General features: G+C 39.5%; 1 protein-coding gene across 1 annotated transcript in view; it reads right to left on the reverse strand.

The window, feature by feature from the left end:
* Window positions 1–839: 839 nt before the first annotated feature.
* LOC106081066 (hillarin) overlaps window positions 840–18,659 on the reverse strand; it is a 146,835-nt gene continuing 129,015 nt past the window's right edge. The window contains exons 6-11 of the mRNA XM_013242778.2: window positions 8,708–9,702; window positions 8,437–8,645; window positions 8,102–8,376; window positions 7,911–8,024; window positions 7,688–7,851; window positions 840–7,453 (exon numbers count right to left, since the gene is read on the reverse strand). Of these exons, the coding sequence (XP_013098232.1) occupies window positions 7,294–7,453; window positions 7,688–7,851; window positions 7,911–8,024; window positions 8,102–8,376; window positions 8,437–8,645; window positions 8,708–9,702 (1,917 nt within the window). The 3' untranslated portion in view covers window positions 840–7,293. The remainder of the gene's footprint in view (window positions 7,454–7,687; window positions 7,852–7,910; window positions 8,025–8,101; window positions 8,377–8,436; window positions 8,646–8,707; window positions 9,703–18,659) is intronic.

Genomic DNA, 18,659 nt, shown 5'->3' on the forward strand with positions numbered 1-18,659 from the left:
GTTTGGTATCAATGTTTCTATCAGTAAATTAAGGTTGACTTCAACTGTCTGAGTTGATTTGCAGGCAGCCACTATGATTGAAAATTTTTGACATTTTCATGCATTGAGCGCATTCGAAATTTTTATCGTGTAAAAAAAACAAGCTTTTTTATTTATTAATATAAAAATAATTTATTAATATTATTTATGTAAACGTTTAATTATATTCTATGTAAAACGAGTGTATTATTGTTTATGTATAAGGTTTAGACTAAGATATAAAAAATACCAATTCTTTTTAATGAAATAAGCGTTTTTCATGCTTAAATCAGTATAGAAGACTAAGGGGTTTCATTTGCATAGCTTAAAAAGTAAGAAAAAGAAAAAATCTAATAAGTTACATTGAGTGTTATAGAGGCTTTTAATAAGACTTTGAACAAAGTATGACAAAGTTTGAAGCAAACAATAATTCCATGATAGTATGTACAATAAACAGGACGAACCCAATTAAAAAATATTAAAATAGACTGAATTGAAGGCATTAAAGTATTAATAGGAAATGTAAGAAACAAAGACTATCATTGTGTAAGCATAAATATTAGTATTGGGTTGTTATTACAATAACATTCGATAACAATTTTATAGTGTGCAGATATGTTGCAGTTGTCTTGTTATTGCTATAATGGGTGGTCTGGGCATTTCTAAGTATATATTTTTTTGTATTTCTAGTAATCGGTTGTAATATGTTTTCTTCATTTTGTTTCTTTTTTTTATAATTTGCTGATTTGTATATATACCTTTTTTTCAAATTTTGTATCGCCATCTAAAGCACCAAGCGATTAATGGTTTTTTTTTTAATATTTTTCTATAGTCACAATCATATTTTGTGTATAAGCATAATTTCTGATATCCTTTTATTTGGAAATAACCATTCGTTTATTTGTGGTTGTAGCTATTGAAAGGTGTATGTGTGAGGGTTTCTGCGATTTATTTAAATATGGGATCTTAATTAAATTGCAGCAAGTTGTTATAACATTTTAAAAACTATGTGCATAAAATATATAACAATTGTATCAATAAAAACATCCTTAAAAATATTGTAAAAAAAACATTTACAAATGAACACGGCTCATGAGCATGTAGGGGTTGACAGGGTGTGTGAGTCTTTCCTTTTGATTTTGCCAAAGGATACAAATGATAAAACTTCGATTTTATTTGTGGATAATAAATGCTAATTGTAGGCTAGCATTAAGGTGTTTGAGTTTTATTTTGGAGGGATGAGGAGCATTTTGGAAATATGTAGGTTAGGTTGAAAAGAAGGTGCAGATATTAATCCGCCTACTATGGACATACACCTAAGCCAGTAATCAGCTTTTTGTGCGCTCTAAGAACTATAAAGTAACTCCCCTTAGCTGGTTCATGTCTGATATCGTGTCTCCACCTAAGTGCCGGTAGGAGGAAATATGTAAAATTTAGGACTTTTTCAATAAATTAAATATTTTTTATCCAAACGAGAGACAGCGGGTTAAATAGAGAGAGAGAGAGACGAGCTTATTTAAACAGAATAATATTAAAGTGAAGGACTGTGAGAAAGTGCATTACAATATTGGTAGATGATTCTGAGCTGCTTACACTTATGGTTTTCAGTCCACCCTGTTTGTAGTATGCAAATGTAGATTTTACCCATGAACATTCCACTAAGGAACTGGGTCAAACTTCTCACATATCTATGAGTGTAGTCGGATTCAAGTTTTAAGCTCAATAATAAGGGGCCTCCTTTTTATAGCCGAGTCCAAACAGCGTGCCGCAGTGCGACTTCTCTTTGGAGAGAAGTTTTACATGGCATAGTACCTCACAAATGTTGCCAGCATTAGGAGAGAAAAACCACCACTAAAAACTTTTTCTGAAGGTCTCGCCAGGATTCGAACCCAGGCGTTCAGCGTCATGGGCGGACTTGCTAACCTCTGCGATACGGTGGCCTCCCTGTTTGTAAATGCTCTCAAATTTGATCCAAATGTTGCCAGCATTAGGAGGGGAAAACCACCGCTGAAAACTTTTTCTGATGGTCTCGCCAGAATTCGAACCCAGTCGTTCAGCGTCATAGGCGGACATGCTAACCTCTGCGCTACGGTGGCCTCCCTCTTTGTATATGCTCTCAAATTTGATCTATTTTGACTTCAAGCAGTTACACCCTAAATCTACAATGGTAATATGCCCCAATTAGGACTACGGACATCAACATACCAACCTTTTGGGGCCTATTTTTCTATTTTTGGGGCATTTCCCTATAACTATCTATTGGGCCGATTTAGGTCTACCACAAGCAAATCAACTCAACTTCTTTGAACCGTTGAGTGCAGAGGTCGTTTTTGTTATTTCCGCTGCATAAGAATATCTGCACCTCGTAATAGATACCTATTATTTACATAAGAAATAGAACAAGTAAAAAGGCATTAAGTTCGGCCAGGCCGAACTTTGGATACCCACCACCTCGGGAATATATGTAAATCTCATTTCGTCACAATCCAGTAAAAATTGGATAACTTAAGCTACCAAATTCGGCACGGACATTTAGTGGTCTAATATATATATCACTGTTCAATTTTATAGGACAAAATATCGGTCTGTTTGTCAGATATATACAATTATAAACCGATCTGAACCATAATAAGGTCGGATATCGTGAGGCTCAGAAATTGGCAAAATCTGGTAATAAATAAACCTTTTGTGGGCTTCAGTCCCCTTATCGGCAGATCGGTCTATATGGCAGCTATATCTAAATTTAGTCCTATCTGAAACATATTTAGGTCGGATGTTGGGAGGTCTTAACCTACTCACTGTTTAAAATTTCAGGGAAATCGGGTAATAAATAAAGTTTTTATGACCTTCAGACCCTTTATCGGGAGATCGGTCTATGTGCTAGTTATATATAAATATAGTCCGATATGAACCATGTTTAGGTCAGATATCGTAAGGCCTAAAATAACGCACTGTATTAAATTTCAGCGAAATCGGGTAATAAATAAAACTTTTATGGTCGTCAGAACCTTTATCGGGAGATCGGTATATATGCCAGCTATATCTAAATATAGTCCGATCTGAACCATATTTAGGTCAGATATCGGGAGGCTTAAAATAACCCACTGTTTTAAATTTCAGCGAAATCGGGTAATAAATAAAACTTTTCTGGCCTTCAGACCCTTTATCGGGAGATCGGTCTATATAACAGCTATATCTAAATATAGCCCGATCTGAACCATATTTGCGTCAGATGTCGGGAGGCTTAAAATAACCCACTGTTTTTAATTTCAGCGAAATCGGGTAATAAATAAAGCTTTTACGGTCTGCAGACATTTTATCGGGAGATCGGTCTATATGGTAGCTATATCTAAATATAGTCCGATCTGAACCATATTTGGGTCAGTTGTCGGGAACCCATAACTACTCACTGTTTCAAATTTCAGAAAAATCGGATGAAAAATAAAGTTTTTATGGGCATTAGACCTTTTATCGGAAAATCGATGTGTTGCAAACGGAATGACTAAATGAATACGGTGGTGGTTATTAAAAGGATAGCTACAATCATATTAACCACTAAGCGGTTAATAGTCTGTGTCGGTGGCCTTTTATATTTCAGGAATGGAAAACCCTTTTGTTGCAATCTGTCAGCTGACAGCTCTATCGGTAAGCTTGGCTTTTTTTGAGGTTATACGTACTCAGAACGTTTTGACCTACGAGCGCTATTTGCGTTGTTTGCAGTAACTTAAAATATTCAAATGCAAATTTTGCCCATGAACATTTCACTAAGGAGCAGGGGCAAATTTCTCACGTATCAATGAGTGCAGTCCGATTCAAGTTTAAGCTCAATGATAGGGGCCTCCTTTTTATAGCCGAGTCCGAACGGCGTATCGGAGTAGGACACCTATTTGGAGAGAAGTTTTACATGGCATAGTACCTCCTAATACCGGCAAAATTTGTGGCCGGTATTAGGAGGGGAAAACCACCGGTGAAAATTTTTTTCTGAAGGTCTCGCCATGATTCGAACCCAGGCGTTTAGTGTCATAGGCGGACAAGCTAACTTCTGCGCTACGGTGGCCTCCAGATATTCATCTCGCCCAAAAAATGGAATTAAATTGTGAACATTTTCGTGCAATTATTTTTTACAACTTTCGACGTGCATTAACTCAACAACAGTGCGTCGATGAACTTAATTCAATTTTTGGTGATGGAGCTTCGTCACAGACCAGTGTTTATCGATGGAATTCAACGAAGGTCGTAGTTCAGTCCACGACGAATTTTGTGAATGTCGTCCAAAATCAGTTGTTGTTCCCAAAACCATTTACGCTGTGAGCCAACTGATAATGCAAGATCGCCATTTGACCTATCGTGAGATTAAGACAACCTTAGGCATTATAGTGTACACTCAATATTGCATGAACATTTGATCGTCAAAAAAATTTGTTCGCTTTGGATCTCACACAATTTGTCGATTGCTCAAAAAAAGGCTCGTGTCGATGGGCGAAAGAAATGCTCCGAAAAAGAAAATGCTTTCGACAGACAGACGGACATTGCTAGATCGACTTAAAATGTCATGACGATCAAGAATATATATACTTTATGGGGTCTTAGACGCATATTTCGAGGTGTTACAAACGGAATGACGAAATTGCGCCCCCTAGAGGCGCAACCATTCTGTGGTGGAGGGTATAAAAAGAGAGGTTAACGTTTTTTCGACACCTGACGAAGCGGTTGATGCTTTTAGAATGCATGATTTGGAGATACCTCAATCAGAGGGGCAAAAGTGTTTGGACAATTGGTTTAAACGCATGCAAGAAAGTGTAGATCTTAATATAAAAGGCAACCCTCGTACAGTAGAGCGGCAAATTTAGAGCCCAAAAGAAGGGGCTATGTTGCGGTAGACCTCTTTATCCCTTTTCTCGTGGAACCAAAACATAAACAGTTATATTAGACGTAGTGCTGTGGAGGTATTATTGCAATGCAAATTTGCCCATGAACATTTCACTAAGGAACAGGAACAAACTTCTCACATATCAATGAGTACTGTCCGACTCAAGTCTAAGCTCAATGATAAGGGGCTTCCTTTTTATAGCCGAGTCCGAGCGGCGTGTCGCAGTGAGATATCTCTTTGGAGAGAAGTTTTTACATGGCAAAGTACTTCACCAATATTGCCATCATTAGGCGAGGATAACCACCGTTGAAAATTTTTTTCTCTGATGTTCTCACCAGGGTTCGAACCCAGGCATTCAGCGTCAAAGGTGGACATGCTAACCTCTGCACTATGGTGGCCTCCAATTTCGATATTTTATTATTTGTCTGAATATCGATGGATATATTTCCTATTGATACTATCGGAAAAGTTATTTTTTTTTGCAAAATTTAACAAAAATAAGCGATCCGACACTGAATGTATCCTATATCTAAAGTTGCGATTATTGTAAGTTTACCAGCAATATTGAGGCCACTGACGTGATCTTACAACGTCCATTCTGAACAAGTCATTTTGAGGGTCCCATCTGATTTCTTGTTTAGAACGGTGACAGCTCACTCCCTTGAATTGTCCACAATTCAGGTGAAGAACGTGAGTCAGACCACACATAGAGGGACCCAACTGAAGAACGAGTCTGCAACATGAGAGGACTTGCCCTTAAGCTCCTCTCTGTAGGAGGGGTGGTGCTCATGCTGCTGGCGCTGCAGAACATTTGGCTATTTACTGAAAGCTGAAAAGTTCTTTCACAAATCCCTGTGCAGATAGTGAACATCAACGCATCCATCGACGAAGACTCGGAATCTTATCTGAGAATATCTGTGTGGACTTGGATTTTGGTTTTGGTAAATCTAACTCCCAAATTCGAAACATGATTCGAGCGTAGAGGTTAGCCTCTGGTGCCGATTAATCTGCATCACTCCTTGGTTGCCCCGAAAGAATTCCTTCTAGCACTCCGATATAGCCCTTCTTCGAACATAGCCTGACTATGGAGAAAAAAAAAAGAATCTGGGCAAAGTTTCGGCTCAATATCTCTATTTTTAAAGACTGTAACGTGATTTCAACAGAGAGACGGACAGATGGTCCGACGGACGGACACGGCGAGATCGTCTTAGATTATTACAACGATCAAGAATATATATACTTTATAGGCTCGGAACAGCGCCCCGGTAGCAGAGTTGGTAGCGTGCTTGGATTACCAGTGCGGGGGGTCGTGGGTTCGATTCCCGCCAGAAGCCTTGGTCTGTCGCTACTGTGGTATCACAATGGACGTAAAATTGTGTAAGTGAGTCTGTAAAGGACTGTCACTCTAACCTAACCTAACATATAGGCTCGGAAATGGATATTTCGATGTGTTGCAAACGGAATGACAAAATGAATATACCCCCATCATTCGGTATTGGGTACAAAAACCTGGGTATAAAAACGTAAGATTTGAAAATATTTGTTGGTTGTGGCACTTTATGGTATTTTAAGTCCCAAAAATATTAAAAAAAGAAAAATTTGTGAATATAGTTTACATCTGTGGCGTTTTTCCGCCTGTGATAAAAGATTTAAAATTTATTTTACAAAATTAGGCGATTTTTTAAAGTAGCTTTCGCCGGCGAAGCTTTGTGTCTTTTACAACTTGTCTTAATATAATTTAATTTTAGTTATAATTTACCTTTAATTTCTTGAAAAATCATGAATGGAATTATAGTGAACAAAAACAAATCATTTTGGGTGATTATTCATAATTTGGGGTCTATTTAGATGTTGATGTTGGGATATGGGTTTGTGAAATGAAATCCTACCCCCAATATAGTATTGAGATACTAACTGAATTTTTTCATTTCCTTTTTGGTCATATTTGCTTGGGGTAGATTTCGAGTATCCATGTGCGCTAAATTTGAAGCATATAGAATTTTTCAGCCATCAAGTTACCACATTTCAAGAATACAACTTTATGATTGAATTTATATTCACTAAAAAAATATGTTTTCATCTTTTCAAAACACCTAACTATAGAATTGGACAGCTCATTTGCTCAAAAAATTTCGGTCTAGCGACCAGTTAATAACACATTGCTCTCTTCCAATAGTGGAATGACCCATACGTCTGCACACCGCGAAATCGTAAAAAATATCAATCCACACACATGAACATGAGCATTGTATTCAATTTAAAATTCAACATTAAATCTCTCCTTTTATCTCGATATGGATTTAATCCACGGGGATAAACACACGCAATCGTTCATTTATACATGCTAATAGATATGTAGATATGCGGATATCTGAACAGGATCTCTGGACGGGTTGTAGAACGTTTTAGTTACGTTTCGATGAGTTAATTAAATATTTACAACAATGTGTCAACAGATGCTTTTCCGTGGTTGATGATGAGTTATTGTGATGACTGCTGTGATGTGGGGGCGCTCCCAGTTCACGTGTATAGATATCCAAACCGTATTGTCCTTCTTCGGGGAAGCTGCAAATGAAATAGGAAATAAATTTGAAAGATTTACATGTTACTCTTAGGACATTTGAAGATCAACAGTCTGTTTGCCGATGTCGAAAAAGAAATTCAGACAAATCTCTCAAATCCAAATTCGTCTACATGGATTATTGGTATTCACTTTCGCTGAGTTGAATTAAATGAAAGTTTGAATTCGAGATCGACAAACAGACCATTGGTGTGTGATAAAGCGAACACGGCACTCACTTTATAATAAACGTCACAATATCATCCAGAATACTGTGTGTCACATATTTCGAAAGTTTCTTCTCCTCTATACCATTTTTGTGTAGTGTAGCCATGAAATCCGTTAATGGTCGGGACATACGGAACTGCAGATCCAGACTGCGGCCAGCAAAAATCAAAGGATCCTGAATAGGAAAACCCCTTTAAGATAAAATAGTCTAAGAAAAACATTTTAACAGCATACCTGATGTGTTATGGGTATCAGACCAAACAGGCGGGTGGCTTTAGTGGGACCCCATTCACCGCTAGCGCAATCGGGCAGGGGTACCATTACAGTTTGCAATTCCTCGCAACAAATCTGGAAATGTTGGCGTGTTGGCGTTTAAAAAATTATGGCTCACAGGCAAGGCTAATTTGCAAATCTTTATAACTCACCTTGAATTTACACACAGACTTGAACTTCATGGGCTCACCGGTTAGGTACTCCTGCGGCGTCACTGCATTGGCAAATATGTCCAAGAGGAAAGCTCCTGAGCAAGGGGCGTGCACTCGGAAAGCCACAATATTGCCAATGACTGATTGCATGACGAAACGCTTGAGGGAGACAGCATCATAGGAGTCTTCATCGCTGTCATAAAATTTCAGATTGTAGTGGAATATCAGACAGCTTTGCATGTCCGTGGGCATGGCAATGCGTACAGTAGCGGCACCTACAGAGCAAAGACTTAAATACCTCCTTTTGGAATAGAATATCTAGCCATATTGGTTACCTGTATCGTCTGTAAACACCACAGCTCCATAGCCCTCATCGGCAAAGTGTAGACCATATCGGAAGAATAGCGAACGCACAAAGGGTAAATTCTCAAATTCCCTTAAGGTAATGGGACGCTTCAGCAACTGCCACTCCTCTTGCAAGGGGAAGAATTCGTAAATAAATTCTCGGGGATCCGTCAGGAAATAGTGGTCATCATATTCGTATCTGAAACAGAATGGAAAATCATTCGAACCTTATTGCCAGTTTCCCTCGCTTGAGTGGCTCACCTCAAACTATCGTTTTTGCCCCTTCCCGTTTTGGGAGCTTCCTTAGCGTTCACCAAATGCCTAGCACCCCAATTGCATTGCACAAAACGCCAAGCTCCTGCCACAAAGACGGCGTTCCAGGAATTGCGGAAACGTGAATCCTGAAATTTAACACCCGGCTGATAGCCGGCACTCTTTGAATAGCCTTTAATGACCACACAATGAAGTCCAGCGTAGCTGCACAAGCGTTTGAACAGTACATGGTAGCTCTCTGTACCGAATTTAATGCCACGCAAAAGACCCATGGGCGTGTCGCCCCTAAGATCATCGTCAAAGTGCATATTGTTGAGATTTTTCACTGTGATCCAACGGAATATCGTTCGGGCTTTTTCTATGTCTGTGGTGCAACGACCTACCAGCTGCCTCACCAGATCGGTGAAGGTCTTTTGGTCCTCCTGGGCCACCGATATGGCTATGCGGTCAACATCCTCAAACTCTATGGGATCGGTGTAGATTTGGAATTTGCTAACGGCTGGCGGGGCAGGCTGTGGCGGCAGATTGGGATATTCAATGGGTGTGGTGCCCTCGCTGAACTCATCGTCCAGGAATATGCTCTCGTTCATCATGTACTCGGAACGCCGGGCACTGATCAGTTCCAACATTTCACTTGACTGGCGATCGACTAGAGCAGCTGTCTCAAAACGCTCGTGTTCGAGCATTTTACGCGTAATGCTTTCTTTCTTTTTACTACGGCGCAGCGTCATATTCTTCTCAAGGTCTTCCTTTTGTTGTTCCAGCCGCAAGGTTAGAATGTTCTGCTCTTCCCGATTGCGTCGCGATGTGGTTAATTCCTTTTCAAATTTGTGCGTTAACCTTTGTAGCTCACGCTCCCATTCAGTTTGGAATTCCGATTGGATTTTGCGATCTTCTTCTTCGCGTTTGCGAGCAAATTTGCGATAGAGGTCGTCCTCTTCCTTGCGATGTTTCATCTCCAGGCGTGCCTGCTCCTCACGACCCTGAAAGACATTGAGAAAGGAACATAGGTGAGACTTGTATGTGATAACTATATGAGCAAAAGAATTTGAGCGTCAAGCGAATTTCTCATTTAAAAACATAAAAGAGTTCATAATATTGCCTGGGTGAACACCATTTTCCATATCATAAAGTTCAGTGAAAATGAGAAAAACTTCAATTTACAATCCGGGTCGGCCTTAGAGGGTTCAACAATTTTTATATCCTCGATATGAACCGATTCTTCAATGTAGAGGCATTAATTAGGTATAGCTTCCATAAGAAGCGACTTCACGAACCCTTTGCTCCTGTTTAAGCCAATCCTTCGATTTCATATTCGTTTTAGCTGAGACTAATCCGGGTGCAGATAGAGTTTGGTAGCATAAGGAGAACAGTGGCAGTCTGTAGTCGAACTAATAGTCAAGGCACATACAAATTTTAAAAGCAGTCTCCTCGAATACTCGGCTTATCAAATCGAGCCAATTATTGGCATTGGGTAGCTGACTTATCAATATTAAAATCGTTATGTTCAGCTATAGGAGAAGGCCTAGGTTATATAGGTCAAGTTTGATAATTAAAACTGTTTGTTAAAATGTAATAATTTCCTAACGCTATATCACAGATGGCACTAAAGCAAGATATAATGTCAACAGTTTCAGTCGTTTTTTATTCAACATCATTTCGTGAAGTGTTTCATAAACTTTAGTATGCCTATTAAGAATTGTTCCACAATTGACCCAAAATTTCGCACTTTGTAGTTGTTGTATAACTACATTGGAATAACTTTGAAAAGAATTTAAAATTAAAAATGCCGTTTCGCTAAAGCCCTTTGGCATGGTCGAAAAGTTGCAGTGGCTCCAAACAAAAACCAAAAAAAAAAAAAAACAAGTCACAAAGCCCATGTGAATGGAACTGCATGCTATGCTTCATCATGATACATATACATGACGTACTACATATGTTGCATCAACATTTGGATGCTTTCAAAAGACCCAACGCCACGTTGCCGAAATTAACTTTTAATTTTGAGAGAATCCTTTTCATTTTCCCAACGCAGAATATGAGCAGCGGCTCGTGTTTAAAAAGTTTAAAAAATAAAATCTTACGCCAAAGCCTAAATCGATATTGTAAATGGTTTGCTAGGCGGGTGTGCTGTTCTTTTAATAGCTGAGTCCGAACCGCGTGCCGTAGTGCAAAGTTATTGCATGGTAAAGTACCTCACAAATATAGCCAGTATTAGGATGGGATAACCACTGCTAAAAAAAATTTGCTGATGTTCTCGCCAGGATTCGAATACAGGCACTCATCGTCGTAATTGGACATGCTAAGCTTTGCGGTACGCTGGCTTCCACCCACTACCATGGATTCTGCGTAAAATTGATACAAAATAAAATTAGCTGAAAGGCATAATTTTACTCTACGTACAAAATTTCTGCCAAACCCGGCAAAAATTAAAGCTTCTAGGAACCGAACAAGGTTTATATTGGAGCTACATCAGATCAAAGACCAATTTGGACCGTACTTGGTACAGTTGTAGGAAGTCGTAACAGAACAGCCAAATCGGGCAGAAATTGTGGCTTCCAGACGTGATATTGAGAGATCGGTTTCGAGCCATATCGGGTTATAGATAAATTTCAGCCGTTCTTGGCACTGTTATTGGACGTCATAACAGAACACTATATGAAATTTTCAATCCAATCGGATAACAATTGCGACATCCATGGGCTAAATATGTCAAATCGGGAAATCTGTTTATATTGGAGCTATATCGAAATCTGAACCGATATGGCCTATTTGCAATCCCCAACGCTTGATGTAAGCGTAAGATGTATCTGTGAAAGATGTCAAGCTGCAAGCTTTATGTGTTCGACCATTATCGTTATTTCGACAGACATATCGACTCAAAATATCCAGACGGGTCGCAGATCAATATTTCGAGGTGGTGGGTATAAAAAAAGGTACCGGTATTATATAGTAGTTGGGCGGGGCCCGCTCCGCTGTGCCTTCTTTTATTTAATATGAAACCAAATTTTCCTTGAAATATTTACTTTCGACAATTTAAGAGCTTTTAGAGAAATACGTTGCTTTTAGGGAAATACCATGCTACGAAAATAGTATATCGCTTGACTAACAGTTTAACAATATAAGTGCCTTTATCTGAATCCCATATGATCTTTACTGAATCCCATATGATTTTTAAGTTGGGATGTAAGGTGTATTCCATTCTTAAAATACCTAATTTCAGTCCGATATTCTCATGATGTCTGATTTAGGGGTGTTTTCGAGGGTGAGGTGGTCCCTCAGACACTTGGCCCTGAAAAAATATCAGCATCGTGCTCATCTCTCAAATACCATTAATTTAAACCCCATATTGCCATTGGTTTTGAGGGGAGTTTATAGGATGAAGCGTCCCTCAAACACATGGCGCCAAAATTGGTTATCAAATTCGTTTTCTAATCTCAAATACCTTTCATTTGAGACACATTTGGCATAGTCGAAAAATTTTTACCCTTTGGGAGGTGTTTTGGGGAAGGGTTGATGCCTAAAATACATGGTCCTACATTTGGATATCAAATTCGTATTCTACTCTCAAATACCTTTATATGAGCCCCATATTGCGATGGCCAGTAAAAAATTGCTGCTTGTGGGGTATTTTGGGAAAGGGGTAGACCGCCAGAAAATTGGTCCCGAAAGTGGGTATCAATTCTTGCCCTTCCCCTCAATGCCTTTCATTTAAGCCCCACATTGAGATGGTCGGTAAATATGCCTGATTTAGGGGTGTTTTGGGTAGTGGGGTGGTCCTCTAAACACTAAGCCCTGAAAATACCATATTACCATTGGCTTCAAAATTGGATATCAAATTCGTTTTCTAATCTCCAATACCATTCACTTAAATCACTTATTGAAAAATCCAGCAGATATATGCGGTTTGGGTTATGGGCCCTAAAAACTATGAATATCGAGCTTCACTGTCTTTAAGATCCAAATTGTCTTGGTGAGCAAATACGTCCTACTTGGGGGTTGTTATGGTGGTGGAACGTTCCCTGGACCGTTCGTATTCTGCACTCAAATACCTTTTATTTAAGCCCCATATTGCCATGGTCAGTAAATAAGTCTGGTTTGGGGGGTGTTTTGTGGAAGGAGTGGAGCCCCAGAACCTTTGCCCCAAATTTGGATATCAGATTCGTATTTTACTCTCAAATAGCTTTCATTTGAGTCCCATATTACCGTGGTCGGTAAATATGTCCGATTTAGGGGGTTGTTTTGGGGGTTGGGGTGGTCCCCCAAACACTTGATCCTACAATTAGATATCAGATACGTTTTCTAATTTTAAATACCTTTCATTTGAGACCCATATTGTCGTGATTGGTATATATAAATATATATAAATTTTTGGAGTGGGGCGCCCCCCTAGGTACCCCATCCGAAATTTTAATACCAAATGTATCCATGTGCTATAAGAGAGCACACAAAATTTCGCTTAAATCGCACCACACATCTCCGAGATCTGGCATTTCTGAAAATAAGGGTAAGGGGAAGCGGACCCCCTTCACATATAAAAAAATGTAGTACCCTATTTTTACCACGGGATCATTATCACCATCAGCGGAAATTTCAAGAAAATCGGTTCAGCCGTTTCTGAGACTATGAAGAACACACAAACAAACAAACAAATAAACACAAATTGTTTTTTATATATAAGATTAGTTTCGGTGTACGCTGCCAATGCAGAACAAAATGTGGTTGCTTTCGTAGCAACCACATTCCGCCTGCTCAGTAGTTTTCAATATTTTATGGTTGTAGCTGAAACAGCAGATTCTGTTAGATAAAATAAATGATGATTTTTTAGCTATTATCTTTTTGGCAACACTATCAAACATCTTGAATTTGGTCTATAATTTAACCATGAATCGTCTTACAAACGAACAACGCTTGCAAATTATTGAATTTTATTATCTAAATACGTGCTCTGGAAAGAAAGTTCATAGCGCTTCTTCCATTCAGGAACGAAGCTAATTTTTGGCTCAATAAGCAGAATTGTCGATTTTGGAGTGAGGATCAGTCAGAAGCATTGCAAGAGCAATCAATGCATCCAGAAAATGTTACAGTTTGGTGCGGTTTATGTGCTGGTGGCATCATTGGACCGTACTTTTTCAATGATGATGCGTGCGAATCGTAACGTAACTGTGAATGGTGAGCGTACCGTAAGATGATATCAAACTTTTTTTTTACCCAAAATGCAAGAGCTTGACCTGCATGACACAGTTTAACGTAACACTTCCCATTACGTAGCGATGCGTACACCCCATAGTCCGAACTATGGAGGGTGATTAGAGAGTAAGGGTAATATTGGCTACAGAAATTTCACAGCCAGTTAAACACTATAGTTAGATCAATATCTAAAGCAACATAGATATGACACAACAATGAAAGAACAATAAATATGAACAGCATTCTCTAACAATTTCTACAGCAAACTACAGATAGAATAGATAGAATAGAATAGATAGAATTCTTTATTACATTAATAGGATCGGTGAAGGACATACTACTATACAATTAGTTATATACACCACACAAAAATCGAAGCGGATTGTTTAATTCATAATATATCTCACTAAAGGTAGTCTAAGAGGTATGTAATGCCGAGTATTTTGGAGAGGAATATTAAATTTTATCACGCGCCTTTTTTTGAGCGTTGGTAAATCAATAAGTTTCATGGTAAGCCCTTAAGCGGAAAGAGAAGAAATTGTACCTGGACTGATGCAATTCTATGTGAGTAGCACTTGTAGAATAGGTTTCAAACCACTCAACCGTATACCAATGTAGGTCGGACTAAGCTTGTAAACAAACTCTTGGTCACACAAGGATCATCAAACTCCTTGGACCATCGTTTTATAAAACCCAACAACGACTTTGCCCTATTGATGCACTAGTCAATGTGCAAATTAAAACGTAATCTACCATTCAAAATAACACCAAGATCAGTAAAGGAATCTACGTTATCCAATTTATAAGAACCTATATAATAGTCACCTGGAATAGGTCTGACTCTCAAAAGAGATAACTTCTCGACTTCTTTAGATTAGATTAAGCGCCATGCCATTAACACTGCACCAGTCAACCAGATCGCGAGTGCAGATCGCTCTGCAAGCACAGTGACCGATCTGGAGAATACAAATTACAAAACAGCTTCACTTCATCTGCAAACATTAAAATCCTTGAAGACTGAGTAACTGATGGGAGATTATTCAAGAAAAGAACGATCGGTAATGGACCTTAATGGCTGCCCTGTAGAGCAATAGAATAAACAGCTATATCCTTGGAAAGAATATTATTAAAGTAAACTTCCTGTGTACGGACTTGTAAATATGAAGCTATGCAATTCAAAAGAACAGATGGGAAACCCATCGTGCCAAGTTTAAACAGTAATATATCATGCATCACTCAAATCAGTATAAATTACATGTTTGAAATCTGTTTACAAAACCATCATATGCATGACACGTCAGTTCTAATAGGTTGGTCAAAGTCGACCTCCCCTTAACAAAGCCGTGTTGTGGTTATTTTCTTTAACAAATTTCGATGAGTGTAGGAGGCCACCGTAGCGCAGAGGCAAGCATGTCCGCCGATGATGCTAAACGTTTGAGTTTGAATCCTGGCGAGAACATCATCAAAAAATGTCAGGGGTGGTTATCTCCTCTTAGTGCTGGCAACATTTGTGAGGTACTATGCCATGTACAAATTTCTCTCCAAAGAGTTGTCGCACTGGGGCACGCCATTCGGACTCGGCAATAAAAAGAAGGTCCCTTCACATTGAGCTTAAACTGGAATCGGACAGCACTCATTGATGTGTGAGAAGTTTGTCCCTTTTCCCTAAAGGAATGTTAAGGGGAAATTTTTATTTTTTTTTGGAATTATATAAATGCACTATAGGAGTATCTGTCAAATATTGGAGACCTTACATCTTCCGTGGAATTTGTATATGTAAAGGGTCATAAAAATATGTAAGTTTAAGAGCGCCAAATACTTTATTGTGTATCCATTGGGATATAATTGTTAATTTTAAGCTAATTTCAGTGTGCTTTGAGCCACTGTTCTTTGAATTTTTATTTGGTGGGAGTTTTTCGTTTTTATAACACATCTCCAGCCAACTTCAGAAGAGGATGAACGCTGAAAATACATGAATGGTGTGTGAGAGCTAGTAGCCGGTTATGACTACAGGATAGACGGCTGAATGGACGAATGGCTATGCTGACAGATCGCCCGACAGACAGACAGACAGACGGAGAGATGAATGCATGGTTGAATAGACAGACAAACCTACTGCTTTGACGCTTCTTTGGGTTATTTGTTTACTCGACGAAAAGCTGGATGAATGGCTGGCTGGCTGGCTGGTTTGCTGGATGGATAGATGGACGGATGATTGCTTGTGTTACTTTCACTCGGATGCATAATTTAGCAAAAGCTGCAGTCTCTTTCATACATTTGTTTGTGTGTTAACATGTGCTGCATGTAACACACACGCACACACATACCAACCCATCCATCGGCGTAGACTCCCAGCACACTTGCTTTACTGGTGAGTCGAGTGAGCCTGCACCATAAGTGCCAGCAATCCAATAGTAGGGCTACCCATGGACAACAAGTGTATGGCTGAGCTCTTTCAGTTTTTACTTTGCTTGCCTCTATTTCAGTGGCAAGCACTTTATGGATGCTAGCAGGCGCTCTGGCCTGCTACTCGGACGTTTTGGGGGAAGTGTTAGATGTGTTGCATTGCGGGTTTTGTAATAAAACCGACTAAGCCTTTACGCTTTTGTTTTGCTGCAAGGTTCTCACAAAAAAGTTTGCCAGCGGAAAGCAACCATTGAAAATGTGGAAACAAAGCGCGACAGCATTCACTCTTCGTGCAACTCATGCATGGTGTGTCGGCCACTGAGGACACAGGAGTTATGTGTTTTTCATTTCCTATTTCTCCTCATCTGGTGTGTTGTGTTTGTAAATTGACCAAAGAGGTCAACGTTATATGGGGTTTTTGTTTGATTTGGATGAGACAAGATACAACGGTGGAGTTTTTGAGTGACAAAAAGTGGATGAATATACAACTATCGAAGACAGGGTAATATAGGATATATCGTTACTTGCAAGCCCGTCTGCTCTACAGCCTCCTGGGCAATTTCAGAGGCCCGACACCCAGAACAGTTGAATTTTGAACTGTTCAGCCATCTCATTGTTGATCTGCTACCGTCGAGGGCAGTTTTTGAGTTCAGAAATACGTTGCCCAGGGATTTAATGGCTGCCTAGCTGTCTGAAAAGATACTATTCATGGCAATCGTAGTTATGACATTATATCTTAGCCACTCCACCACATCTTTAACTCCAAGAATCTCGGCTTGATTCACTCTACAGTGATCAGGTTACCTTTTCGAGCCCAGATGATCGTCTAGTCTGGAACAAGGGATATTGTAGTTTCAATCGGCTCTATCAGGTATTGTGGTACAGCACAGAGTGGACCAAGTTCACACTGGAATATCGGTTCAACTTGAAATGACGGCTACATGAACATGGTAGCTGACACAAAGTGTTACTATGTTCATTCAAACGAAAATATTGTTTATTGATTCCAATGCCAAAAATGTGTAGAAGTATCTAAATTTCAGAATCTTTCACTTTTGCTCGATATGACCACCTTTTGCCTTGACTATTTCTCTGAATCGGTCAAAACACGAGTTGCAAGCAAGTAGCACGAATGTAACAGAGTTTGATCGAAGGCTTATAACTACAGAATTTATGGAAAAGAAAGCATTGAGAAGCTTCTAACCATTTATGTCACCCCGACCTGATGGAATATTTTCGGCGTTACTACAGAAGGTGGGAGGCCACCGTAGCGCAGAGGTTAGCATATCCGCCTATGACGCTGAACGCCTGGGTTCGAATCCTGGCAAGACCACTAGAAAAAATTTTCCACGGTGGTTTTTCCCTCCTAAAGCTGGCAACATTTGTGAGGTACTATGCCATGTAAAACTTATCTCCAAAGATGTGTCGCACTGCGACACGCCGTTCGGACTCGGCTATAAAATGGAGGTCCCCTATCATTGAGCTTAAACTTGAATCGGACTGCACTCATTGATATGTGAGTGGAATGTTCATCCTTAGTGGAATGTTCATGGGCAAAATTTGCATTTACTACAGAAGGAGGCGGACTATCTGGCGCCCAGAGCGTGCAAGACTGGGAACTACATTCCACGTTTTAAGGGAACTGGAATCTGTGGGTATGCCTCTAGTGACATGAAGCTAAGTCTTCAGGATTGAACCGAAGTGCAACGAATGATAGATGGTCACAAAGTGGGGATGTGAGCATTCCAAAATTATGTGACCTAATCTACACTTGAAGAGGTCTACTGCTTTGCTGTCACTGGCTAGAACAGACATCTCAGTCATTGTGTCCGTCATGACAGGTTACTGTCTGATCGGAAAACATGCTGACAGACTGAAGGTTGTCAGAAACGCCATAGAACATCTGCTGTGTGTGTGTCGCACACTAGCAGCCAGAAGGAGTTCCACTTTCTTTGAGAACTTGTCTGATTTAGCTTATGTGAACATTCGAAAGTTATTAGGCTTTTTAAAGCGATCTGGATGGTTCAACGGTAGGAACTAAAAGGTATCTTCCTTCTCCTGTTCCTGTGGTATCACAATGGACGAAAACGCCTAAGTGAGTCTGATGGCAGACTGCCACTTGAACTTAATCTATCTGGCGCCCCATCTAGCCACAATTTTCACAGCGTGTCTAGAACTTGCATTACTCCGAAAGGTAGGCAGAAGGCAAGGCATGTTATACGATACCAACAGCCTACAGATCTATAAGCCGCACGTTCTTTTCACCTAAAACCGAACATCCATCGAACTGCTCAAACACAAACAGCATGCCTATGTGTTTAAAATAGAAGAATCCTTCGGTGCC

This window comes from Stomoxys calcitrans, chromosome 5 (genome assembly GCF_963082655.1).
Source record: "Stomoxys calcitrans chromosome 5, idStoCalc2.1, whole genome shotgun sequence".
Lineage (NCBI taxonomy): Eukaryota > Metazoa > Arthropoda > Insecta > Diptera > Muscidae > Stomoxys > Stomoxys calcitrans.